Genomic DNA, 27,094 nt, shown 5'->3' with positions numbered 1-27,094 from the left:
CACTCCTGAGGGGGCAGCTACGCCCAGGTGCCCACTCCCTGGGCTGTGTTCTCTGCTGTCCCCAGTCCCTCTGGACAGCGGCTGCCTCCAGGAGGTGTAGGTCAGAGTTCCTGCCTTGGGCAGCTTTGCTCTCCTGTTGCAGGGGCCCTGGCTTCTGGCCTCTGGCCTGATCCTCAGTCCTGCCCATCTGCACGTGCCCCCTCCCCCCCATTCTGGCTTTCTTGGTTATCGGCCCACCTGTCCCGGGAGCCTGGCTGCCACCTCGTGCTGGTGCCTGTCATCCCCCCTGCTCTGCTCCTCTTGGCCTCAGGCCAGCGTCCAAGGCTCAGGAGAGGCCTTGAGCCCCGGCCCCCACTGGTGCTCTGGCAGTGTGCGGACCCCACTGGGCGAATTGTCACCCTGGGTGCCCACCTGCCTGCTGCAATGATTGTTGGGGTCTTGAGGGTGCCTGTGCCCCTCTGCCCGCCTGCTCCCGGCACCCTCTCTGCCGCCCGCCCCTCCATTGCTGTGTGTCATCTGTGGCTTCCCCTGCGAGGCGGACACGTGGGGGTGTGCAGGGGGTGCTCACCTCCCCTCTTCCCGCAGCCGGCAGCAGAACTCGGCCAAGGTGCGCTCGGTGTGGGAGCAGCGGGCCAGCCAGCTGCGGCTGCAGAACCTGCGGGCCAGCTGCGAGGCGCTGTACAGCGAGCTGGACCCAGAGGAGCGGCTGCGCTTCGCCACTTCGCGCCACCTGCGGCCTGACATGAAGACGCACCTGGACCGACCCCTCGTGGTGGAGCCTGGTGCACGGGGATCGGCTGGGGGCAAGGCCCGGCCCGAGGGCACAGAGGCTGCGGATAGTGCGGACCCACCACGCAGGCACCACCGGCACCGTGACAAGGACAAGGCCTCAGCCCCAGCGGGGGAGCAGGACCGGGCAGAGGCCCCGAAGACGGAGGGCGGGGAGCCCGTGGCCCGGGAGGAGCGGGGACGAGCACACCGGAGCCGCAGCAAGGAAGCCCCTGGGGCCCGGGAGGTCCGGAGCGAGCGTGGCCGCGGAGCCGGGACTGAGGGCGGCCGGCGCCACCACCGGCGTGGCTCCCCAGATGAGGCCACTGAGCGTGAGCCCCGGCGCCACCGTGCACACCGGCATGCACCCGACACGGGCAGGGAGCGGCGTGCACGGCACCGAGGCGGCCCCCGAGCGGGGCCCCGGGAGCCCGAGAATGGGGAGGAGCCGGCGAGGCGGCACCGGGCTCGGCACAGGGCACCACCTGTGCAGGAGGACGCGGAGAAGGAGGCTGTGGAGAAGGAGGGTGAGGCCGAGGACCGGGACAAGGAGAAGGAACCTCGGACCCTGCAGCCCCAGTGAGTGAGCGCCTTTGCTCCCCAACCCCGTGCATTCTGTCTCCGCCCCCTCTGGGCAGCCGGTCCTGCCCAGGTGAGGGGACTGGAAAACACCTGAACTGCTCCCTGAAAACCAGCCTCCACGTTAAGGCTCCAGGAGGAAGAGAGGGCTCCCTGGGAGATTGTCAGCGCTGGCTTGGGACATGACGGTTTGGGAAAGACCAAGTGCCCCTGGGGAAGAGGGCACTGGGCATCTGAGGAAGGAGTGGGCGGCCCGAGGAGCCCCCTGAGCTCAAGATCGGAGCCAGGCCGTGTGGCCAGGGCAGGGGTCTGCGGACCCCCCAGCTCAGATCAGCAGGCCCCATGCTCGCCTGCTGGCCACACACCACCCAGAGCCAGCCACTAGCCAGAGGCCTTGCACAGGATCGGCGTGGCCCTGGCACCGACGTCATGTGCAGAGCTCTGCGCTGGCCGAGAGCCGGGTGACTTGGGAAACGATCTCTTCCGAGTGTTTTGTTCTGCAGACGGCTCTGTTTCACACACGCTGTGTTGTGATGCCGGCGTGCCTGGCCTCTTGCCAGGGACGGACAGCTGAGTCGACCCCATCCCCACGTTTTAGACCTAAAAGCATGCCAACGTGAAGAGGGGTAAAGAGCCCTATGAAGGGCCAGCGTGGCAGAGGAGGCGGTCGGGGGTTTGCTGGACCCAGATCGGGGTTTTGGGAGCTGGGTTTGGAGGACGGAGCAGGAGTGTTGGGCTGGGCCACCTCAGGCCCTGACCTGTGCTCTTGGTTGCAGGGAGCCGCACTGCGACCTGGAGGCCCCTGGGGTCCTGGGTGCAGGCCCTGTGCAGGCGCTGCCCAGCACCTGTGTGCAGAAGGTGGAGGAGCAGCCGGGGGACGCAGATAATCAGCGGAACGTCACTCGGATGGGCAGTCAGCCCCCAGACCCAGGGGCCCCCGCGCACACCCCGGTGACTCCGGCAGGCCCTCCGGGCGAGACCACCCTTGCTCCCAGTGAGTATCTCCCCAAACCCACACTTTGCTTTCCCCACCCCTCCCGCCCCTGGCAGCCGCCTGGGGACAGAGCCCGCCTCTGTGTGTTGTCCCCACCCCGCTGGAGGGAGCATCACATACGGTCTGTACCGCTGCCTCGGTGCCCCCTTGCGCTCTTCCCTGCACCCGGGGCAGCGCTGTCTGTCCTGCTTTCCAAAAACATCTGCGAGTTCCCAGCCAAGTGCCAGGCACCGGGTCAGAGTGCTGGGGACTCGGCGGGAGGGAGGGGGACCAGGGCTGTGCTGTGGGGCTTACAGTCTCAGGAGGATGGGTGACAACATGGCACAACTGCATGAAAGCCGTGAGGACCACAGCCGCCCACTTGGCTGGGCTGACACCTGTGGGTGCAGAGGAAGAAGTCCTGGGGGTGGCCTCCCTCCCACCCCGTGACCTGTCGTCCCACCTTCGCCTTCCTGCCCTTTGCTCACTTGTGGGTACAGGGTCCTCGTGGAGTAGCCGACACTGACCGTGTGTGGGCCCCCAGTCTCCCGGGCGAACCAGCCCCCCATCGAGTAGGGGACACCTACAGGTGACAAACCCAGGCCTCTCACACTGTGCAGGGGGGTGCACGGCTGTCGTGTGGTCCCCGAGGATACAGAACGCGTCCCGAGGGGAGTGGGGAGAGGCCACAGGAGCAGAGTGGACACGGGTGCTGGAGGAAGGTTCTGGTCTCGAGCAGACCAGGTGCCACCATGTGCCTGCCCGCGTCTGCAGACGGGTCCACGCACAGACACTGGCCTGTGCCTGCCCCCCCAGCTCAGGTGCTGCCACTGGGGCCTGTGACCTGTGTACCACCCCAGGGGTAATAAGGGAAGGTGGCTGGCTCCAGCCACCTCACCTCGCCCTCCGCCTTCCTGGTGGTTTCACTGCCGTAGGTGCTAGTGACGGTCTCCCCAGACTCACAGGAACTGGCCCCCACTCTAACCCTAACCCTAACCCTGGATTAGCTTGAGGACCAACCCAGCGCCCCACCTAGCGTTTGTTCCCAGGTGTGGCCCCTCCTGCCCAACCCCTGGCAACCTCCAATCTTTTTTGTCTCTGTAGTTTTATTTTTCCCCAGAACGTCATAGGCTTGGACCCACACAGTGTGTGGCCTTGTCATTTGGGCTCCTCTCGCTGAGTGACGTGCCTGCCGGGTTCCTCTGCATCTCGCTGGCTTGTTTCCCTGTAGCTCCGACTAACACCTTGCAGTCTGGAGGGACCACGCTGTTTTGCCATGTACCTACTGGAGAGCAAGCAGCCTGGTTGCTTCCAAACTTTGGCAGTCGCGAATAAGGCTGCTGTAACGCACGTACAGATTTCTGTGTGGGCACAGTTTTCAGCTCCTTTGGGTGGGGGCCACGGCGAGTGATCGCCAGGTGTGATTTTGTACGAAGCCGCCAGACTGGCCGCACCGTTCCGGGTTCCCGTCAGTGCCGCGGGAGCCGTGGCAGGTGGCGGTGTGAGTGCGCTGCCTCCGGCCCTTCTGGCGGTGTGCCGTGGAGTCCGGTGTTGGACGTGCTGCCTGGGTATCGTCTTTGGTGGGTGTCTGTGCAGGTTTCTGGCCCATTTTTTAATCAGGAGGCTTGTTTCCATATTGTACTTTTAAGATTCTTTGTGCATAACAGTCTTTTATCAAATAGGCCTTTTGCAAACATTCCCTCCCGGCAGGTGGCTTGTCTTCTCATTCCCCCGACGCTGTCTTCTGCAGACAAACGTTGCCAATTGAACAGAGCCTCCGTGCACCTGCGGCGTTCCGCCCAGAAGGGGCCACGCACCCGGGCTGTCCGCGTCCGCACCCGTGTCCCCTCCTCCGGCTCCGTTTCACACTGAGGCTGGGGGGGCCGCCGTGGCCCTACGTCTGTGAGGAGTGTATAGTCGCAGTGTTGCGTGTGGTGTCCACTTGCTCTGGTGCCATTTGTTGAAGAGACTGTCCTCGTCCCACTGTGTGGCCTTTGCTCCCGTGTCACTGATCCGTTGGCCGTAGTTGTGGGTCTGTGTCTGGGCCGTTGTCCCATTCTTTGCTGTGTCCATGGGTCCTTCCACCGATACCGAACTGTCCCAGTGACTGTGACTTTGTCGTCAGTCTCGGCGTCAGGCAGCATCTGCTGCTCCTCCAGCGCTCTTCTTCTTCTTCTTCAGTGTGGGGTCGTTGGCTCTTCTGAGTCTCTTGCCTCTGTGTGCACTTTCGGGTCAGTCAGCCGGTGTCCCTCAAATGCCTGGCTGGGGCAGCGCTGGGGCCGCACTGCCTCTGTGGGTCCTGCTGGGGAGAGCTGACGCCTGAGGACGTGGAGCCCTCCTGCCCTGAATGTGGACTGTCTCCGCGTTTACTCGGGCCCCTGCTTTTACCCTTCTGGGCGTTGCCGGATTCCTCGCAGAGATCTTTCACACGCTCCGTTGGATTTATTCCCACCTGTTTCGTTTCCGGGCGGCTAATACAAGTGGTCTTGCTTCGAATTTCAAGTCCCGCCTGTTCTTTGCTGGCATCTGGGAAAGCAGGTGACTTGTGTAGTGGACCCTGCGACCTTGCTGACGCTCCCGGTCAGGGTGGGGAGCCTTTCTGCTGCTGTTGGTTCTCCTCTGATACTGTTAATTTGTGTTTTCTTTCCTTTTTCTTAGTCTAACAAGAGGCTTCTCAGTTTGATCATGTCAAAGAACCAGCTTTTGGCTTTTCAGTATTTTTGTTGATTCCCCTATCTTACATTTTATTGATTTCTGCTCTAATTCTTTTTTTTCTTTTTTTTTAGGTTACTTTGGATTTAATTTGCTTTTCTTTTTCTGGTTTCCCAAGGTGGAGGCTCAGACAATTGATTTTAGATCTTTCTTCTCTTTTAACATGTGCATTCAGAGCTGTGCATTTCCGCCCGGCCGGGGTGGCTCAGTGGCTGGTTCGATGCCCTGAGTCGGGCACGTGCCTGGGCTGCAGGCCAGGTCCCTGGGTGGGAGCGCTTGAGAGACAACCAATCGATGTTTGCCTCTCTTCCTCTCTCTAAAAGTAAATAAATAATTTTTTTTAAAGCTGTACGTTTCCCTTGAAGCATTGCTTTTGCTTCATTAACAAAAACTTGATTTCACTTTTATTTGGTTAAAAATGTTTTATAGTTTCTCTTACGATTCCTTCGACCCGTGTGTTACTTAGAAGTGTGTGATTTGACCTCTGCGTAGTTGTGGATTTTCCAGTTACCTTTCTGTTACGGATTTCTAGTTTAATTTTACTGTGCTCCAGGAATCAACATTTTTGCCCAACATTTTTAGTTGGTTTGTTTTCCAGTTGTTGAGTTTTAAGACTTATTTGTGTGTTTCGGATACCGGCCCTTCGTTATTGCGGGTGAGTGGCTGCAAACACTCCCTCCCGGCTGCGGCTCGCCTTTGCGTTCCTGCGCTTTCTTGTTACTGAGGGGAGGGCTGGGCTGGTCCCTCGTTCTGCTGTTCTGCTCCGGCTGGAAGCGTGACTGTAATATGTTAATTTCGTAGCCTGTTGCTGTTTTGCATCCTCAAATTGTGTTTTGGTTAAGCATTGATTCCCTTGTGTTTTTTCTGGTAAGTATGTTATTAAAATGTCTACAAACATAGTTCTAACCATTCCATTCCCAGTTGCATGCCTCTCGTAGTTTGGTTTGGGTTTGCTTTGTTTTTCGCCCGACTGCAGAGGCCAGAACACTCTCAGAGTGGAGCTTGTGGGCGGCCTGGCTTGTTCTCGCCTGTACCCAGTCAGGTGCTGGTTTTGGGCTGGAGGGGTGTGCGTGTATCAGTGTGATGCAGTCATGTGACAGTATCTGTTAGTTCCCTTTTTAGTAAGTGTGTTTATCTGGGAAAAGGGTTGAATTTTCTGATGGCCTCATCATCGCTAGAGCTCACCCAGAAATGCGGGGGTTTATGGTGGTGAATTTTTTAGTATTGAACTGCCCTGGCAGACTTAAAATAAGTGTTTTAGGTAGGATGTTTGGACTGATGCTTGGAAGTGAGACGGGCTCTGCACCTGTCTGGTACTCCGTACGCGGACCACAGGTTGAGGCATTGATGCTGCGTGTGTCAACTCTCTCGTTCAACTTCACAAGCCCGCTTCTGACAAGTGGACGCGGTGGTCTGAGTCTCATCCCCACCGTTGAGTGGGGACAACAGTGACGTCCTGTGAAATCACAGTACATCGCAGTGGGTCGTGTTCAAAGTCTCCAGCCAATCTCTCTTTTTTTTTTTTGCCATTAAAAAAAATTTTTTTTATTGATTAACCACATAGTTAAGCTGGCTTACCTAGCATTGTGCCAACTAATTTCTACAATGACTGAGCGTCCTGATTTAATTCCCACAGCACTTAAGGATTTTTGGAGTCACTTTTGGATAATCAGCCAATCTCTTAAAATGTAACTAAAATGCAGTTAAACGCTGAAAACTAAAAACTGTCCTATCAGAGCACAGATGCTTCACACAGTTCCCGGTCACCACGGCGGGCACAGCTGCTAACAGGCGATCTCCCTGGACGCCTCCCTTGTTGAAACGTCCTACACTTTTCAAAAGCATCCACACAGGATTCTGAGAGTGGACTGACTGAATTTGGAATCTTGCCTGCAAGTTTTCCCCATTTTTTTTGTTGGGATGTATACATTTTTTCCTCCATAAATATCAACCACGAAATCTCCCACATCATTGATGTGAGACACCTGTGTTCTCGGCCTCGGGCGGGATGAACGTGCCCTGCGGGGGAGTTTGCCTGGGGAGAGGCCCGGGGGCCGGCCCGCCCACCTGATGGAGAGAATCAGAAAGGTGTCTCCTGGCTTCCTGTCCCAGGGCCGTGCAGGTGGCATCAGAGCTCTTCAAAGACTTGGTAGGGTTTCCTTGTGAAATCGTGTGGGTCTATTTTGGGGGGAAGAGTAGTTCTTTGGTAATTTTTCTATTTCTGTATGGATAATGCCTTGTTTAAACTGTCTTATCCCCTGAGATCAGTTTGGTAAATTATAATTTCCTTAGAAAGGATGCATTTGATTTAGGTTTTGTAAGTTATGCAAAGAAGTGGCTTAATTTTTTTAGAAGTTTTTACTTTCCTGTTCTTAAATTCTCTTTCACTTAACTTCTTCATAGAACATAGACTTTAAAATCTCTCAGAAGAATTTTACCACCAATTAAAACAGTTTTATTCATTTACTTTTTAAATTCCCACTCCCCAGCCCTCCCCCTCTGCAGCCGTCAGGCTGTTCTCTGCATCTCTGGGTCTGTTTTCACTTGGTTTGTTTACTCGATTCCTCGTTTTTGTAGATCCCACGGGTAGATGGGACCGTACGGCCTGCGTGTCTGTGTGACGCTTTTCACTGCGCACGGTGCCGTGAAGACCCTTCCCTGTCGTCACAGATTCTGTATCCTCACGCCGACTGACAGACCCTTGGGCAGCCGCCCTCGCCTGCGACTGTACAGGAGGCTGCAGTGAGCACGGGGGTGGGCAGGAGTGGGGGCACACCCCCTCACGCCAGTGCCCGTTTTCCTCGGGCAAACACCGGGGCTGGACCTGCTGGGCCGCTTGGCAGCTCTGACTTTTGATCTGTTGAGGAAACTCCACGCTGGTTTCCCCCGGGGCTGCAGCAGTTTGCGACCCCGACGGTGCCGGAGCCGGAGCGTCCCTCTGCACCACGTCCTGGCCTGCGTTTGCCGTTGGTTGATTTACTGACAGGAGCCGTTCCCACAGGGGTGCGGTGGGGTCTCATCGAGGTTTTAACTTGCATCTCTCTGATGATTAGTGACAGGGGGCATTTTCTCGTGTCCGTTGGCCATCTGATGTCCTCTTAGGAGAAGTGTCCAGTCAGCTCCCCCGCTCGTTTTTTAATGAATTGGGTTTTTTCGGTGTTCAACTGTATGAGTTTTTATAAATTTTGTGCATTAACCCTTTACAGGACTAGTGAAAGTGAGTGTGAGTGTGTTTACTGGTGAGTGTGTTCACCTGTTCAGTGGGCTTTTTCTTCGCTTTGTTGATGCTTTTCTTTGCTGCCAAAGCTGTTAGTCTGATGGTTCTATTTGTTTATCTTTTCTTTTGTTCTTTTGCTCAAACAGACATATCCAAAAAAATATTTCTAGGAACAATTTTCGAGAGTTTACTGCCTATGTTTTCTTCAGGGAGTTTTATGGTTTTGGGCCTAACATTTAAGTCTGTAACCCATTTTGAGTTTGTTTTTGTGTATGGTGTAAGAATGTAGTTAAATTTTATTTGGGGGACATGTGCCTGTCTGGTTTTGCCAACACCAGTTATTGAGGAATTACGCAAAGAAGTACCTTAATTTGAAAAAATTTTCTCTGGTTCAGTGTCTTCTCCCCCTTTGTCATTTTTTTATCCTCTGTATTTTGTGTTCTTCCCTTTTTTCTTGACTAAATTAGTTAGTTTTATATTTTGTAGATTGTTATAAAAACCAGCGTTTTAATTTATTCTACTGTGGTTTTGTTTTTTAACTCTTTACTTTCTAACTTTAGCCTCACCTTTCCCTGCTGCCTTTTTATTGCCTTGTTTTCTGGCTTCTCCAGTTGGAGACTAGCTTACTTCACTCTTGGATTTTTATTAGATGATTGTGTAACGACATGAATTCCCTCTGATCCCCGATCAGTTGCATCCTGTAGACTCTGACCTCTGGTGCTTTCATTCTCATCGGATTTTAAGGAGATCAGGTGATTTGGGTTGTGTTTCCTCTTGGTGTGTGAGGGCTCCCTCCTGGGGCTCTGCAGAGGGAGGCCCTCCGCTCCCCTTCCTCCCTCCCAGCCTGGGGGCGGCCTCCAGTGCGAGGTGGGTGCAGAGGAGTGATGGCCCGGCTGCTCCTGAAGTGGGATCTTGGCAGGAGCATTTTCGGCTTCTTCTGCAGATGTGCGTCATCAGATTCCCCTGTTTTTCTTTCCTTCTGAGAGTTTGTGTACTGAGTGAGTGTTGGCTTTGGTCCAGCGGTGTCCTGCAGCCGTCGGCGTGCCACCGTGCTTTCTCCTCTGCGAGACAGGGCAGTGCCGGGCAGCAGTGGGTTTGCAGTTGTGAGTCCAGAAACGCAGAGTCAGCCCTGGTGTTACTGCTCACTGATCACTGAGTTATTTTGCATGCGGACGGCGGCAGACAGCGGCCAGCCTGCTCTGCCCGCCCTGTGTGGTGGTGCACACTGGTTGGTTTTTGGTTACTCGGCTGGCCTCGCCTCCCTGGGGTAGACGCCGCCTTCGTCGTGCATAATTATCCTGGTGGGTTCCTGGGTTCTGGTCGCTAACGTTGTGTGGAGGACTTTGCTGTGTGGCCGTGAGGGACCTCGCTCTGTGGTTTTCTTTCTCGTGCCGTTACCTGTTTTTGGTATCAGAATACTGAATTCATAATATGAAGTGGAAGGTGTTTCTTCTCCTGTTTTTTTTGGAAGTGATTGTGTTGCATTGGTGTTAATTCTCCTTTAAACGTTTGGTAGAATTTGCCAATGAAACACTGATTTTTGGAGCCCACATTGTCACTGGTGGCCATGGGGCTGCGCGGTCTGCTTCACACTGGGCGGGTGGCGGGAGCTTGTGCTTTGGAAGGAGCCGGCCCCTTTCGCTGGAGTGCTGGTGTGGGGGAGGGGTTGCAGTTTTCGCCGAGCGCGTCGCTGTCTTAGGGATCCGCAGGCTCTCTCACAGTCCTGGCTGTGGTGACTCGCGCCTTCTCTCTTTGTTCCTTGTTGGTCTTGCATGAAGTTAGTGGGTCTCGTGGATCTTTTCACTGGTTTTTTCTTGTTTTTATGTTTTCAATTGCATTTGAATTCTGCTGTTTAATTTTTCCTTCTTTCTGTTTGCTTTGGGTTGATTTTGCTCTTTTTTAGCTGAGATTGTTGGTTTGTCTTCCGTCTTTGGCAGAGCCAGCCCTGAGAGCTGCCCGTTTCCTTCCCAGCACTGCTTTACCCGCACCCCCTGGATTTTGACGTTAGGTTTTCATCTTCATTTATTCCCTTTAAAATTTTTCCATTAAGCCCTGGCTGTGTGGCTCAGTGGATTCAGCACCGGCCTGGGAAGCAAAGGGTCGCCAGTTCGATTGCCAGTCAGGGCACATGCCTGGGTTGTGGGCCAGGTCCCCAGTAGGGGGCGTGTGCGAGGCAACCACACATCGATGTTTCTCTCTCTCTTTCCTTCCCTTCCCCTCTCTCTAAAAATAAATAAGTAAATCTTAAAAAGTTCTTTCCATTAAGACTTCCTGTTTGACACATTGACGATGTACAAGTGTGTTGTCCAGTTTCCGAGTATTTGGAGCTCCATCTCTGGTGGTTCTTCTGTCACCAACTTCTAGTGTGACTGCTCTGCAGTCAGCGAGCACACTCGGCTCCACGTCTTTGCCACCTGCCGAGGGTTGTGTGACCGCCTGCGGCGGGGCGTGTCTCAGTCTGTGCCCTGTGGGGGCGGAAGGCCAGACCCCGTCGGGGGGATGGAGTCGCCAAGTTCTGCGTGGATGCTGATTTCTGTCCAAGTCAATCCATTGTGGAGGAGGGGGTGCCCCGGGGCGCCCCCAGGTCTGCTGTAAACGTGGATTTACCTGTTTCTCCTCTCCCTGCTGTGCGTGTGTGTCTCCCGTCCTGTGCAGCTCTGCTCTGGGTACACACACATTTGGAATTGTGTCTCCCTGCAACCACTGTGTGACGTGTCTCTCTCGTGATAATTTTCTTTGCTCTGGTGTGTCCTTTACCTCACATATGTGTACGCCGCTCTTGTTTTATTTTAATTGATATTTTTATGTTTATCTTTTTCACCTTTTTACCTTCAAAGTAGCTATTTAAAGTTAGTCTCCTGTTGGGCCATGTTTTCTATCCACTCTGTCAACTCTGTCTTTTATTTGGCCTACTTGGACCGTTTATATTTAATGTAATCACGTATGTTATGGCTTAGGTCTTCTGTTGTGTTTTTTCTGTTTTGTTCTCCCCCCCCCCCCGTGGCTTCTTTTTCCTGCCTTCCTTGGGTTATTCGTGTATCTGTTGGAATTCATTTTGATGTAACTGTAGTATTTTTGAGTGTATCTCTTTAGTTACTATGCTGTACGATAACTTAGTCCAGCACACCAGAGTTACCATCTTACCAGTTTGGGTGAAGTGTGAAAACTGCCTCTCTTCTTCCCCCCCCAGTACAACTGTCTTACTTATTTCCTCTGCAGAAGTTTGAGCCACATCAGTGTGTGTCGTTACCTTTTGCTTCAACCTGGGAATTTAGAAAACTGGAGAGGAGAAGAGAGTGGATTGCATTCTCCCGCATTGTTACTCCTTCTATTCCTGAAACCCCAGCACTTCTTTCTCAATCTGTGTTCTGGCTCAAGGGCCTTCCTTGGTCCTTCTTTCAGGCCAGGTCCGCAGGCGGCTGAGCCGCTGGCTTCTGCCCCTCGTCCTGAAGGGTGCGCCGGCGCGGAGCGCTGGGCTGGCAGCTGTTTTTCTTTCAGCCCTCGAACACACCTGCGCCTCTTCCTCTGACCTGCGTGGTTTCTGATGAGAAATCCACTGTCGTTTGAGTTGTTTTCTGCCCATAGGTAAGCTGTCTCTCTCTCTCGCTGCTTCCAGACTTGCTGCTTTGTCTTGGTATTTCAGAAGTTCGGTTCTGATGTAGGCTGGCATGAGTTTCTTTAGGCTTTTCCTGTTTGGGGTGTGCTCAGAGTCTTGAATTTGTAGGTTTATGTCTTTTTGCTAAATTTGGAATATCTCCATCCATACGTCTTTGATGCATCTTCAGCTCTGCCCTCTTTCTCCTCTTTTCAGGACTGGTGACATGCGGGTCTGTTTTACCGTCACAAAGGTCCCTGCGGCTTTGTCACTGCCCCCCCCCCCCCCCCGTTGTTCGGATCGGGTGATTTCTGTTGTTCCGTCTCCCAGTTCACGGGCCCCTCCGTTTGCCCTGGTCCACTTGTTAAGTCCATCTTCTGAGTTTTAATTTCAGTTATTGTATTTTTCAGTTATAAAATTTCTGTTTGGTTCAACTTTATACCTTCTATTTCTGTGCTAAGGTTTTCTGTTTCTTTGCTGAGATGATTTTTTTCATTTGTTTCCAATGTGATTTCAGTAGTCCGAGCATTGTTACAATGGGCACGCTAAAGTGCTGTCGGGTGCTTCCAGCATCCGCATCCTTTGGCGACTGTCGATTGCCTTTTCTCATCGAAGTGGGCACTTCCCTGGCTCTTGGTGTGATGAGGGAATTCTTGCTGAGACCCAGGCATGTCGGTGCTGTGTCATTAGCCTGTGAGCCTCATTTCGGCCTTCGGTCCTCGCTGGTCTGATGTGACGCTTCTCCAGCAGGGGCGAGGAGGGCGCTGTCTCACTGACGGACGGTGGTGAAGTTCAGGTTTCCCTCCATTGACACCCAGTGGGAGTGAGCTCCTTGTTCCAGCTGGACCTGGGTGGGAGTTCCCGCTCCTCCCTGGGCCTCCCCCGTCTGAGAGATGTGGAAGTGTCTTTTCTGCCCCCCACGTGGTCCCTGGTGACTGGGCCTGGGTTGATCTCGTTATTTCTGGGTGTTGGTATAGATCCTGGCATTCCACTAGGATTCTCTCTAGCCCGTAAAGGGCTGGCTGCCTCGTCCTTTCTGGGTGGTAATTAGAGTCCAGGCTCCCCACGTGACCTTTATGGTGTTGCCTGGGTTGGGGTCTTCTTACCAGAGGGTGGGGTGAGAGAACCCCACTGGACTCACTGTGATACCACCCCTGTGGGCACCTCATTATTACAGGCTGTGGGGGGCGAGCCTCAGCCCCCCGACGCGGAGTCTGCAGTGTTGGCCTGCGGGAGGGCGGTTCACTCTCTATCACACGTTTCCTGTCTTGCTGGGCTGCACCTCACCATGTCCTGTGGTTGGGGTATGCTGGCTTTCGTTGGGATTTTAAAACCATCTGTGCCTTTTGGCATTTCTGGGTTGGTAGCCTGTCCAGCACCAAGAATACGTGAGGCGTAAAAGAAATCCCAGGAAAGAAAATGTCCCTGCTGTGATCGCACAGGTCCCAGGGCTACAGGCCAGTCTGCTGTCCTCCCTCCACTGCTGACGTTTGCCTTGTGGGGGTGCCCAGGGGTTTATTTGTACACAGCGTGAGACCATTCCCCCCGCTCCCAATGTCCGCTCATTCCATTACTATGTGTGGGAAAGGCTCTCCTTATCCAGCGAATTGGCACTTTGGTTAAAAATAAATCGGTGGGTGTTACTGCATTTCAGGAAGAATTTCTGGGATTCTAGTTGTAAATGTTAGCTCTGTTACATTGTTTTATATTTGCTTTTCACACATCGTAGTTCTGCAGATGTTGGGTCTCCTCTGCCCGTTTTGTATCTGACTTCCTCTCGGAACCTTCCGCGAGTTCGTTCCTTCCTTCTCTCAGATTCTTTCTCGTGGCCCATCCATGTTGACCTCTGTCTCCCTTGCTCTGCTGTGGTCGTATCCGTCTCCTCTCCGCCCCTTGTGGTTTCTGGGATGATTTTTCTGTCTCTTAAGTTCCTGAGAGCGGCCAGCTCTCACGCCGCATCCCCTGGCTGTCCGCACGTGGCGGTTTGAGCTCCGGAGTCTGGTTGGGGTGGTTCTCCTCACTAGGAGTTGCTCGCGCAGTTACAGCCGCTTCCAGTGGGGGCGCTGCGTCGCACGTTCCTGCGCGTTGCAGGGTTTCGTGGAGTATTTTCGTTGCCTGAAACGTTTTCATCCTTCTGTGCCATTTCCTTCATTTCCTTACGGGGGAGGCTCTGTGTGGGTGCCGGCCCCTCTGTCTGGTGGCAAGGGATGCGTTGAGTGTCCCTGCAGTGACGGGGACCGTGTGGAGCGTGGGGTGGGGTTTGGGCGGCCCACTGGCTCTCTGGTTCAGCAGCCGCTCTTCGGCTCTTGGGTGAGCGCAGCGAGATCCAGTCTGCTGCACCCGTCAGGCCTTGGGAGGGGCGTCTGTCCGGTCCTGATTCTCTGGTAAGACCCTGTCTCTGGAGGGCCCTGGGCCTCTGCCCTCGTTTCTCTGCTTCGCTCCATCACTCGGCCACCAAAGGGCTCCTCTGCGTTTCTGGTGTCCCCTTGCCCCTCAGACGCAGCGGCTCCTCCAGGGCTCCACCTCCTGACCCACATGCTCTCCAAGCCCTCCTCTCCCACTCCCCATCCCCCAAGCAGCACTCCAACCAGCCAGATCTCACCCTGGGGCTCAGCATTTCTCCGCCTGGGGTGGGGCCATGCCTCACCCTCAGGGGGCCTGCTGAACACCCCTCCCTCTGCGTGCCCTCCTTGCTGGGTCCTGCAGACCTCACAGCTCTGTGTCCCCACCTACCTGTGCGCTCACATCTGCAGTGTTCTTGTCACCAGAGGCTGTAAGTGTGGGCCGTGGGTGACTGACTGTACGTGCTGTGTGGTTCGTGGAGGACGTGGGAGAAGGTGAGTGGGGAGCCAACCTCCTCTTGCAGCTGCTGGATGAGAACTCATGGCCATGGTCACGTCTCTGATTCCCTCCCCGCTCCCTCCTGCGCCCCTTCCCTCCGTGAACCCTCTGTCCCTAAGGGTCGGGTGCCTCAAGTAGGCTCAGTGTCAGTCTCTGGCCTTCTGAGTCTCCGCTGTTGTAGCTTTGTTTGCTCTTCTGCCACCGCTGCTGTGCATCCCTTCTTCTGGGTCAGGTGTCACTTCGCTGTGGTGCCCTCTCCCCGACCTGCCAGGAGGCTGCTCAGCTCATGGCATCTGGTCACAGAGGTGGACAGTCTCGTGGCCTTTCCACTTCAGTGCTCTGCTCGAGGCTTTTGGTGCCAGTTGTCTGTGACATCATACTTTTTAATTTGAAATCTTTTGGCAAGTTTTATTATGACTTCCTGTGTAGTCCATAAGTTGTTTGTAAGTATGATTTTGAATTTTCAAATGCTAGAGGTTTCTTTATGTGTTTTTTTAAAAAAGATTTTATTTGTTTTTAGAGAGAATGGAGGGAAAAAGAGAGGGAGAGAAACATCAGTGTGTGGTTGCCTCTCACACGCCCCCTACTGGGGACCTGGCCCACAACCCAGACATGTGCCCTGACTGGGAATCGAACCCACGATCCTTTGGTTCACAGGCCAGCACTCAGTCCACTGAGCCCCACCAGCCAGAGCTCTGTGTGTGTGTGTGTGGGGGGGTTTAATTGTTTTTTTCAGAACTGTTATTTCCCATCGATGTCGTTATTGCATCTCTCATTGCATTTAATATCATCCTTTCTTTACTACTGCTTGAAGAACACCTTTTCTGATTTATTCTAGTGAGGTTTGACAGTGGTAAATTCTCTCAGTTTTCCTGGAAAATCTTTATTTTGCCATTTTTTGTGAAAAGTGGTTTCACTGTGCTTGGCATTCCGGTCAGTGTCCGTCAACACACTGGGCTCTTCCGCGCCTGCTGCCTCCTGCTGCTTCCCTGGCCTGGGCCGCGCCCCGTCCGCCCCTTCTGCCCTGCGTGGTGGCTTGTACACCCTCCTCACAGCGGAAAACCGAAACCTCGGGAGTGGAGACAAGGGAGACAGACCATCCGTTTCTGTTGCCTGTCCTCCAGGAACTGCCGCATCCCGGCCAGCTCGCATGCGTGTACCGCTTGCGTGGGCACCAGTGTCTGTCCCGTGGAGTCCCCCACATTCTGAGCTCGGTGTCATCTCCTGCTTCCTCTGTCCTCAGTGTCTCTGGGCCTGTCATCAGGTTGGAAGCAGGCCTGCAGAGCTGCCCCACGGCTGGTGTGTGGCTGTTGGTGGCGCTCTCTGCACCTGGACAGTTGGGCACCATTCCTGGCCTTGACCCTGTGCGTGTCAGTAGCCCCATCGGTGACCTCCAGATGGCGCCACATGTCCCTAGGAGGCCACACTACCCATGTGCTGGGCACAGAGCCAGAGGCTTGATGGGAACCCAGTGGCGCTGTTGTGGGCGCACCATGGGCAGCAGTGCCCACTCCCTGCTGCCCTGCCTTGGGCCACACCAGGTCCAGCCCCCTCGTGGCAACGCTGAGATGGGTCGGGCTGCGCCGGGCCGTCCTCTGTGAACAGTTCCCCGCCCCCACCCGTCCCTCCACGGCTCTGTAGGCACCGATGTCTGTTGCCCAGATTCTACCCGGCGTCACAGTGCGATGTGTATTACCTCGCCCTTTTCTGTAAGGAAGGACTCGCTTCTGAAGTGCAGTCCGCACTTGTATTAAGCAAGAGACAAGCTTAACTCTGCCCTTGTACTTACGCGTAGGTTTTCTCAGTGGTGAGTGACGAGACTGAGAGACTGAGGAGAGGCATGATGAGTCTTTGGATCTTAATGTCTGCGCTGTGTGTCATTCCTGGGAGCTCATCATCACTCTTGCTGCTCAAATTGCCCCCTTGGCGGCCAGTGGGAGCCCCTGCAGGCCGGCCTGTGGGACCTCAGCTGCCCCTGCCGTCTCAGACAGCCATCTGGTTTTCATCCGGGAGGACGTGCTCCCAGTCCTCACGTCCCTTCCTGCTCAGACCTGGAACGGACCTTTCCTCCAAGGGGGCCTGACCAGTGTCCTGGCTCCCCTGCAGGCCCCCCCACCGCCCGTCCCCGGTGCTCCTGCCTCGCGGCCTCCTGGCCGTCAGCTCGTCTTCAGAGCCGACCCTTTCAGTGCTCTAGCACCACATCCGGGCTGGCTGGAGCCCCGTGGGGGGAGCGGGTGGACATGAAGCCTCACTTTGCTTCTCGCCTCACAGTGAGCTCCGGCTCGGTTCCCCTCCCAGCACTCTCGGCCGTGTCCCCCAGGGTGACTTCTCTGTTCAGCCTGTGTCTTAATGCGCCCGTGAGAGCCGTTTCCGGGAACCCAGCTCAGGAACCAGGTCGGCCCGAGGCTGCTTCTCAGTGGCTGTGTCTGCTGTTCGTCTCGGTGCCCTCTGTCGCCATCCTGCCAAGTGTCTCCTCCTCAGTGACCTAACGCCTCCTGCCAAGTCCCTCCTGCTCTTCAGTAGCCCGAGTCCACCTGTGCTCCTTCTGACCTTCTGCCCCTTCTCCGTCCGCCCCCCCCCCACCTCCCGCCTTGCGCTTGCTGCCAATCTGGTTCAGATGCGTCTCCACCCCTGCTGGGGCCTCCGTGCCGCTTCGTTTGTGCAACTGAACTCCTCAGTGAGTCCATGTGGTTCTTTTCCCCCAGTTTGCTCGTCCTTGGGTTTGCTTTATTGTTCTTGCAGAGGAGTCTAAGAAGCCGTGGTGGTTTTAACATAATAAAATCCTTGCCCTGGCCAGGGGGCTCCCGTGCACGGAAATGTCGTGGGTTCGATCCCTGGTCAGGGTGTGTACAGAAGCCAGCCAGTCGATGTTTCTCTCTCTCTCTAAAACCCATAAACTTATCCTCAGGTGAGGATTAAAATTATAGTAAAATAATAAAACTCTTAAGCTAAAGGTAAGGTGGGGTTATGGAAAGTTTTGGGTTGTTAAGCTGTAGCGAAGGGGACTGAAACCGCTGTCAGAGACGCCCCCAGCGATGGCCACCGCGGTCATCTCGGTGTCACCTCTGTGCTCCTTGCTGTGCTCCAGCCTGCCTGGGACACAGATGTCTTCGTGCAGTCTCCCCGCGTCTCTTCAGCTGCGTCACAGGCCCCTCCTCTCCTCTCTCCCACTGCTCGCTGGCGCGTCTGACGCCCACAGCGCGGTGCCTCGCGCAGGTCCTACGTGCTCAGCCGTCCCCAGTTCGCCACGTTGTGTGGCTGAGCCACCTTGGCGAGCATGGGTCTCCGCGTGCGCGCCTGGCCTCAGGTGAGGCGTCTTCCAGATTGAATCAATGGGCAGATGCTTTGCGGGCTGTGACTTCATGTCGTGAGATGGTCCGATTTGCCCCGGGCAGGGGGCTCGGTGGTGCTGGCGCGGAGGCACAGCCCAGGTGGGGCTGTCAGCTTGGGCATCTTCATTGGCCAGCCCGGCCCCACAGGACCGCAGAGGGGCCGCTGCCAGGCCAGAGGCCTGGAGCCAGGACTTCATGCGAGCCGGGGGCAAGCGCCCTCGCCTCTGTGGCCTTGTAATGTCCTTGTTGCCTCCATGTCTCTTGCAAGAAGGAGCAGCGAGACACAAGGGGGTGCTGGTTCCCAGTCCCCACACTGACTGTCTTCGGCCTTTCTGAGCTCTCGGGAACAACATCACCAGCGAGAATGGAAATGGACGTCAGTGTCGTTAAAACGGAAGACTGCTGTGAGAAAATACTGTGCACGGAGAACAGTCCCTACCTGGAAGGGACCGAAGTCATGGCCATTTTAACCCCGGGGAGTGCGATCTGCAGGGTCAGGACGGCCCCCGGAGAGGGAGCGGGCCAGCGTGTGCGCAGAGCGTGTGCAGGTCGTCCGCAGGCCAGCACCCTCCCAGCCGGCTTCCTCCGACGTGCCGGGCACGGCAGGGCCTTCCCCGGGATCTTGGCCAACGAGAGGGACCACCAGGTTCCCGAGGGTGTCTGTGGTCCAGGGCACCCGCGTCCCGGCAGAGGAACCACGGGGTGTCTCTTCTCCAGGGCGAACCTGACCCAGAACGAGGGGCGGGGGGTGGGGCGGGGGGCAGGACACCCTGCCCGCCCTGGTCCATGCGGCTGAGGGCTCCGGTGTCCTCAGTGCATCTAGAGTGAGGGCTCCTAGTGGAGGCGGAGGTGTCCACAGCCAAGGGCGCCCTGACCTGGTGACACGTGGTGCACGGAGGGGTCTCCGAGGGCCCCTGGGGCTGGCTCCATCCTGGCCGTTGCCCGCCCCTTCGTGCTCTGACCATGGCTAGAGGGAGTCCTGCGAAGCTGTGTCCCAGCCACGCGCCCTTTCAGGGCGGGTCCTCGGACAGGCCCCTCCACCTGCCCCACCTGCCGGGTTAGAGGTGGGACAGGGTCTGTGTGACCTGTGTGATGTGGGCTGTGTATATGCCATACCCCTAACTTGGTGGCCCTGTGTCCTTGTAGGTGGCAACATGGACCTGGAGAGCCAAGCAGAGGGGAAGAAGGAGGCGGAAGCCGATGACGTGATGAGGAGTGGCCCCCGACCCATTGTCCCGTACAGCTCCATGTTCTGCCTGAGCCCCACCAACCTGTGAGTCGTCTTCCCTGCCCACACCCCTGCCCGTGATCCACATGCCCGTGACCCCTGCGGTGGCTAGGTGTGTCACACACACTCGTCATCCAGTGTCCTCTCTGTTTACCTGTCACGGCTGCCGTGTGTCTCACCCACTCGTCACGCGCCTGCCTTGGTTAGTCCTGCCAGTGTTTAGGTGCCAGAGGGCCCATTGGGCAGGGGAGGCGTGCAGCCTGGGGCAGAGCTGGGCAGCGGTGTGCCTGTGACTTTGGTTAGGAGAGAGGCCAGGCAGAGAGGGCCGGCAACGCTGCTTCCCGGGATGGATGTGCCATCAGGGGCCAGTGGGCGGGGCGTGGACGGCAGGTGGGGGGCAGGCTGCAGAGGGGGCCCCGTGCACGTCCGGGCAGAAGCAGGACAGGCGGCCCTCCCCGTGCTCCTCTCGTGGCTGCTCCTTCTCGTCGCCCGGGTTCAGCCTCACTGTTCTGGCAGAGGGGCCTTCCCTGACTCCCTGGCCACCGTCCTCTGCTGGGTCGTGTCGTGTGTCAGCATCTGAGCGTCTGCCGTTGGCTCATGTCCGCACTGTGTGCTGCTGTCCTGCCGAACCCTGCTCCCAGTGCCCAGTGCCCAGGAGGTGCAGTCCTGCTGAGCTCCACGGAGCCTGGTGTGTGCACGGCCAGCCCGCGCGCTGCCCCTGCTCTGGGTCCTGCCACCATCCGTCACTCCTCCTGGGGTGCCCTCTCAGGACTGCCACTGCCTCCCGACACTTAGAGCTCAGCCTCCTGCGGGAGAGGCCACAGTGGGACCGAGGACGGGCCCAGGCAGCCCATCTGTGGGCGCCCGGTGAGCCACGCTTTGTCCCCCAGGCTCCGCCGCTTCTGCCATTACATCGTGACCATGCGGTACTTCGAGATGGTCATCCTCGTGGTCATCGCCCTGAGCAGCATCGCCTTGGCCGCTGAGGACCCCGTGCGGACAGACTCGCCCAGGAACAACGTGCGTGCCTCTGTCGGCCGTGGAGGGCTGGGCAGTGCCGGGGTCCAGCCCCTCGTCATGGACAGGGAGGGACAGGAAGGGTGCAGGGTGCCCGAGGTGGGAGCCGGGGCCGTGGCCGAGGTCGCCTGGCTGCTGGGCTGTCCGCCCTGAGGTCTGCAGGGCCCCGGAGCCCCCGAAACGGCCCTGGCTACGGCACCGGACGCCTTTGAGAGTCACCTCCTTTCTGTGGCAGGTCCTGAAGTACCTGGACTACATTTTCACAGGTGTGTTCACCTTCGAGATGGTGATAAAGGTGAGTGGCCTAGGCGCCCCTGTCCCCGTCATCCTCTCTCGTGGAGCCTCCTTGACGGCGTGTGGTGGGTGTGCCCCTCACATGTGCACGCACGCACACGGGGGAGGCCGTCGTCCACTGAGGACTCAGCACAGCGTGGATCAGCCTGGGCAGAGCCGCCTGCGCTGCTGACTAGGCCCTGCTCGGCGCGTGGCGCCCCCCACGCTCCTGCGCAGGGCCTGGGGTTTGCGGGTCGCGGAGAAGGCATCCCGCTGCCAGCTCCGCTTTCCGTGCCGAGGGGCTGGTGTGCACACAGGTGTGTGTACGCGGGTGTGCGTTCAGTGCGAGTCAGTGCACACCTATCCGTCCCCGGCGCAGGGCAGCTCAGTGTGGGCCGTGTGCGCGCCCCTGTGTCACCTCTGCCCCCCAATCACCTGGGGGAGGTGGTGTCACCCCGTCCACAGACAAGGAAGCCACGGCGTAGAGACAGGAAGGTGCTGCCAGCAGTCATGCTGTCGGAGGGGCAGACCCAGTTCCCGTAGCAGGACCCGGGCCGCGTCTCAGCCAGCCACGGCTGTGCAGGGCGTGGTTTGGGGTCAATGTCACTGAGCTCCAAAGGCCTGTCAGGCCCTTGGAAGGCAGGTCTGAGCTGTGGCCTTTCCCACGCCAGGACGTGGCCTGGGCTGTGGCCCCTCCCCCCGGGAGGACGTCACCCAAAGTGTCACCCTTCCCTCCACACCCCTGATTCTAGGGCCTGGCTCTGCCCTTTCTTCTGAAAATCCTGCCCCCTGAACTGTGTTTCTCCCCCAAAGATGATCGATTTGGGGCTGCTGCTGCACCCAGGGGCCTACTTCCGGGACCTGTGGAACATCCTGGACTTCATCGTGGTCAGCGGGGCCCTGGTGGCATTCGCCTTCTCGTAAGTACGCGTCTCTGCCCTGGGCCTGCCTGGCCGCAGCCCCCGGAAGTGTGACGGGGTTTGAGGGTACCACTGGCCTCCAGGGCGTCTGTCACTCCGTCCTTGTATGCTTGGGCCTGGGCTGTGTGTGGGGGGGGGACGCCAAGCCCTGCGTGTCCCTGATGGGGCCCCTGGCCCTGAAACAGGGCGGGTGGGTCTCTGGCTTGTTTGCTCTCTGGTGTCAGCGGAGTTCCCTGTCCCACCTTCAGTGGCCAGGGCTGGGTGTGCTTATGGGTGCCGCCCCCTTTGGGGCTCTAGGCTGTTTTCTCTGGTTCCCTGCTGTGCTGGGCCCCCGTGGTGGTGGGCCAAGGCCGGTACAGAGGCCTGGGTGGGGTGGGGGTAACGCCGAGAAGGGGCAGTATGCGATGCAGAGGTCAGGGCGCCCGGAGAACGCAGGTACCGAGGGGCGGGGGCTCCATCTTCTCTGTCCTCAGCCAGGCTCCTCACGACTCTCTTCTCTTTGTCTCCTGTTGCTGGACTCTCGGTAGGAGCTTCATGGGGTAATGCCTCCCCTCCTCCCACCCACACTGCCCACATCACAGCCGCCCCTCGGGGCCGCTGCGTCACCGCCTCACCTCCGCTCATCCGCCTCCACCTTCCTCTCCACCTTCCGGGCTGCATGCTGCCGGACATGTCCCCAGGTCCCCCGTGTCCCCACCTCATGGGGGGCAGTCCCTGGTGAGGTGTGGGGAGCAGGCCGTCCGAGTGAGTCTGGATGTGGGGTACGAGGGCCCGTGGGCAGAGGGACAGTGGACGCCAGACGCATCTTCCCACATCTGCTCCCAGACATGCGTCCTTCTTTCCCCTTTTCCCTGGATGACTGCCTCCCAGCAATGCCCAGCTTCTCCCCCCAGGGGCTTACCTGCCCTCTTTGCCTGTGAAGGAGGTGCCACCTTGGCCAGGGTCAGTGACTTGGACTGAAGTGAGGGCACAGGTGAGGCCGAGCCAGGCGGCCTCAGAGCAAGAGCAGGAGCTGAGCTGGAGCAGGGAGGTGCAGCCTCTGGCCCTTGGGAGCACAGACCGCCCCGGGGCTGCTGCCACGGGGAGCTGTCCCCACCTCCATGCTGCCTGCTGTCCTATGCAGGCTTCCTCTGCCCTTCTTCCCCGTGCTGACCTCGGCAGGAGGCTGGGAAGTGGGTTTGGGGAGGGTGTTAGGACGCTGGGGTGGTGGAGGAAGCTGACCGGCACTCAGAGGCTAGGGTGTCCCACCTGGGAAGTGGGTGTTTCTGGGGGAGTGTGATATGATTGTGGAGGCCCTGCTGCTCCCAGGGGATTGGGAGGCAGGGGCTGGGTCTCCTGAGGGCCCCGAGCCCTTGCAACCTGCCTGGGCCTTGCAGCTTGCTCTCCCCAGAGCTTGTTGGCTGGAGCCCGAGGAGACAGGGGGACCCCACCTCCTGCATGTGCAGGTCCCTGAACTTGGGGAAAAGGGGTCTCTGGGCAGGATGTGTTGGGGCTTCAAGTCCTGAGCCTTCAGCCACAACCCACGCCCCGTGGGTCACTGCCTTGCTTCCGGTGATGGCCTCCTGCACCCTCCCTCTCCTCGGTTTGAGTCATTTGGAGGAGTGGACAGAGAGGACAGGCATGGAGATCAGACGCCTGCAGGCTCCTGCCGGCCCGCCTCCCTCTCTCTCTCACACTCAGGCAGAAGCTGGTTTGGGGGCAGGAGTGTCTGGGGCAGCAGGTTCCTCCCATTAGGGGGCTCCACACTCCCCTGCCCGCCCCCAGTGCCGCTGACCTGGCCCTCGTCCACTCTGACGAGGCCGCCCCGGTGCCTGCACGGCCAGGGCCTCCCTGCCTCGGTCCTCTGCCCCAGGGGGTGCGGCCTGGGCTTCGTGGGGACGGACGCGGGGTGCGGTCTGCCGGCTGCATGTGTGGCTCTCCTTCTAGAGGGTCCAAAGGGAAGGACATCAATACCATCAAGTCCCTGCGTGTCCTGCGTGTCCTGCGGCCCCTCAAGACCATCAAGCGGCTACCTAAGCTCAAGGTGGGGCCTGGAGTCGGGGCTCTAGAGGTGTGGGGGCCGTCCGCACATGTCAGGTGTGCACGCACACATGAGCGTGCACACAGGCACACGAGTGAGTGTGTGGGGGCTGTGCATGGCAGGGCACACATGGCCCTTGCACATGTGTGCTGTGTCCACGCACAAGCGTGTGTGCACGTGTGCACATGTGACTGGCCCTGTCCTGCTGCAGCTTCTGTGGGGGTGGACGGGGGTGTGCAGAGCTGAGGGGGGCCCCCATACTGGGTTTTCTCAGACCACGTGCGGTGTGGGTGGGGCCGCCCTCCACTCTCTGACCCTCCCCGGAGGAGGGCTAGCGCCCAGCAATGGCCTGTGGGCTCTGCTTCCTTAGCCCTCGGCGCAGGTAGGACAGCATTTTGTCTGGCTACTGTGCCTGGGGAGGCGGAGGGCCATGGGACCCCAGGCGCAGTTGTGGGACTGGCCCTGCAGGGCGTGTGGCTGAGGTTCTGGGTGGAGGGCAGAGCGCACTCCAGCACTCAGAGTCTGCTGACGTTGCGCCCGCCCTGTGGGAGGTGCCGTCTGTGCTTGAAGCCCTTTAATTCCCCCCCCCCTCCCCGCAGTGTCTGCAGTCAGGGGTTTGGGCCCCTTGAGGTGCTGGCCTTGGGGACACAGGCCACAAGGCCCAGGGGGTGTTTCCCAGAGTGGGGGACACCGGAGGCCCAAGGACACTGTGTGGGTGGCCGTGGCCGAGCTGGCAGCCCGCGGCTGCATCTGAGTGAGCCGGGCAGTGTCTTGGGAGGTGGCCGGGGATCTGCCACTCTGCACACGTGGCCGGGTGGTGCGTCTGCTCGGCTCAGAGAAGCAGGGACCAGGGCCAAGTCGGTGGGACAGGGAGAGCAGAACAGGGAAGAGGCTGAGAGGAAGTGTGGAGGTCACAGATGGCAGGGCCCACGGAGCCTGGCCCCTGTGGGTCCCGTGGGGCAGAAGCCGAGCGCAGCCTCCGGCAGGCCCAGGCGCAGGAACGGGGGCTGGCCACGTCCCATCACTGCTGCCGTCCCTCTGGGTCAGCCCCTCCTGACAAGGGCCTGCCGGGGCCTGGGCTGTCCCTGCTCTGTGGCCCACCTGCCCTGGACACCTCTCCTGCCCCGCCGGCCCACGCCGTCGCATCCAAAGTGACCCTCTCTCCTGAGAGAGGACAGCGGGCACCCTGGTGGTCACGAGCCTCAGGGCCCCGCAGGGTGCCACTGCGCCCGGGCCCCAAGGCGGCCCTGAGCCTGGGGGTGCCCCCGCCCCGCAGGCCGTGTTCGACTGCGTGGTGAACTCCCTGAAGAACGTGCTCAACATCCTCATCGTGTACATGCTCTTCATGTTCATCTTCGCCGTCATCGCCGTGCAGCTGTTCAAGGGCAAGTTCTTCTACTGCACAGACGAGTCCAAGGAGCTGGAGCGGGACTGCAGGTACCCGGGCCCCCGGGTCAGGGGCCAGGCTTGTCCGGGAGATGCGGGGGAGCTGCCCGAGGGCTCTCTGAACCCTGGAGGACTGGGCTGGCCCTGAGGTCAGCAGGGTGCCTGACAGGAGGGCTCGGCCACTGTCGCGCCCTGGGCCCGGCCCCACTCCAGCACAGGAGAGGCACCGTCAGGGGTTCATGACGCAGAGGCGGGCCAGCTCCTTCCACGCCCATGGCCCTGGTCCCGCTGTCCTTACCCACTGTGTCCGATGGGCTTGTGGGTGGTTCCCTTGTGAGGCCGAGCGAGCACTGTGGGGGCACCATGGGCCAACCAGGTGTGCATGCTGGTGGTGGACTGTGCTCGTCACCTCTTGTGGGGGCTGTCACATCTCTGGGGAAACCCTACTCCCACCAGTGTGGCTGGCGGCCACATCCCACTGGTCTTGGGGTTTCTTTCTTGCTTCCTACTTTCCTGGGGAGGGGTCGGGTTGTGGCACCTGGGTGATGCCTTTGCCTAGGCGGACTGGCTGCTGGTGCGGTCCCCTCCCTGGGGTGTGTCTGTGCCAGCCGCTGCCCCTTGTTCTGTGTGCGCCACCTGTCTCCTCCTTCACAGTCGGGACAGGCTCTTCGGGCAGATGTGCGGCTGGGGCCCTGTGAGGTGTCTGCTCTTTCTTCCGTGTCTCTGAAAGGCCCGGTGCCAGCGGTGGTCAGTCTGACTCCACCCCTGATGTGCAGGACTCCATCCTGTTTAGGAAACCCACCTCCAGGGCGGGGCGGTGGTGCTTGCGTGCTCCCCTGGGAATTGTGCTTTTCCGCCTTTCGCCTTTCGATTGGCGATCGGCCTGGAGGGAGATGAGCTTTCTGTCCATGGAGACCCCTGCTGCCCAGCACTGTGTATTTGAAAAGACCGGGATTCCTTGTTTCTTCAAAAAAATAGCTACTGAGATGGAATTCGTAGGCCGTCGAACTCATCCACAACTTACAGGTTTCAGAACATTCACAGACAGGTGCGCCCGTCTCCACCGTCCATTTGAGATGCTTTCATCTGTGGAAACTGCAGTGACCCCGCCCCACCCCACCCTGGAGTGGGCCCTGCCCCCATGCCAGCCCTCAGCAGCCACAGATGAGAGCTGTGCTCTGTCTCTGTAGCTTTCTGTCCCCGATATGTCATAGTAGTGACGTCCCAGAGCGTGTGGTCCCCCTGTTCCCGAGGCGTCCCCCCTGTGGCGTGTCCAGCGCCTTCCCATGCTGTGGATGGGCGCCCGTCCACGTGGACAGAGGCGGCTGTTGTGTCTCCTGAGTGGGTGCCTGCACGGGGGGTGGGGGCCGGTCCCTGTGAGGGTCCCGCTCCCCCCACACCTTCACCAGCACTCGTTCTTTTCCTTTTCAAACTTCCGTGGTGGCCGTCCTGGTGGGTCGAGGCGGCGTCCCTGTAGTTCCGACATGCGTCCCCTGCGTGCGCAGTCTCGCAGGGCGTCAGTCCCGTGCCCGTCGGCCGCCTGTCCGCCGTCTTTGGGAAGATGCTTACTCAGGCCCTTGGCCCAGGTTGTAGTAGTTCTTTCAGTGATGTTCTGCCCCGTTCTGTGTCACGGATGTCCCCTGAAGCACGCGAGCACCGTCGATAAAGTCCTGTGTGTCTGGTTCGCTGCTGTTGCTCCTGCTGTTGGGGTCGTATCTAAGGGTCCGTTTGCAAACCAGAGGCCCGTGTCGTTTTCTAGGACTGTGACAGGTTTCACTCTTACATTCAGGCTGCTCGTCCACTGGGCGTTAGTTTCGGTGTGTGGTGTGGGCCATGGGTCCCACGTCACTCTTCTGTGCATCCACACCCAGTTGTCCCAGCGCCACCTGTTGGAGAGACTTTTCTTTCTCCACTGAGTGGACAGCACTACCAAAAATCATTTCACTGTGGACGCTTGGGTTTGCCTGGACCCCATCTTAACCTCTGACCTCTCTGTGTCCCCTCTCAGGGGCCAGTATCTGGATTACGAACGGGAGGAGGTGGAAGCGCAGCCGCGGCAGTGGAAGAAATACGACTTCCACTACGACAATGTGCTCTGGGCCCTGCTCACCCTGTTCACAGTGTCCACGGGGGAGGGCTGGCCCATGTGAGTTCTCGTCCACTCATCGGGCTGGCCAGGAGGAGTGAGGGCGGGGGCCGGGGAGGGCCGGCTCTGTGTGGCATTCGTAGTTCA

General features: G+C 58.2%; 1 protein-coding gene across 7 annotated transcripts in view; it reads left to right on the top strand.

The window, feature by feature from the left end:
* The window catches only part of CACNA1B (calcium voltage-gated channel subunit alpha1 B), a 126,857-nt gene that overhangs the window by 56,894 nt on the left and 42,869 nt on the right, over positions 1–27,094 (top strand). For 6 of the 7 annotated variants that reach the window (XM_053918422.1, XM_053918416.1, XM_053918431.1 and 3 more), the window contains 9 exons: positions 586–1,347; positions 2,124–2,341; positions 19,164–19,290; positions 20,136–20,265; positions 20,498–20,557; positions 21,349–21,455; positions 23,382–23,478; positions 24,752–24,912; positions 26,870–27,007. In XM_053918422.1, the coding sequence (XP_053774397.1) occupies positions 586–1,347; positions 2,124–2,341; positions 19,164–19,290; positions 20,136–20,265; positions 20,498–20,557; positions 21,349–21,455; positions 23,382–23,478; positions 24,752–24,912; positions 26,870–27,007 (1,800 nt within the window). The remainder of the gene's footprint in view (positions 1–585; positions 1,348–2,123; positions 2,342–19,163; positions 19,291–20,135; positions 20,266–20,497; positions 20,558–21,348; positions 21,456–23,381; positions 23,479–24,751; positions 24,913–26,869; positions 27,008–27,094) is intronic. The other variant, XM_053918424.2, reaches the window with a different exon arrangement.

Source organism: Desmodus rotundus, chromosome 1 (genome assembly GCF_022682495.2).
Source record: "Desmodus rotundus isolate HL8 chromosome 1, HLdesRot8A.1, whole genome shotgun sequence".
Classification (NCBI taxonomy): Eukaryota; Metazoa; Chordata; class Mammalia; order Chiroptera; family Phyllostomidae; genus Desmodus; species Desmodus rotundus.
This window is presented reverse-complemented; position numbering and strand designations above follow the sequence as displayed.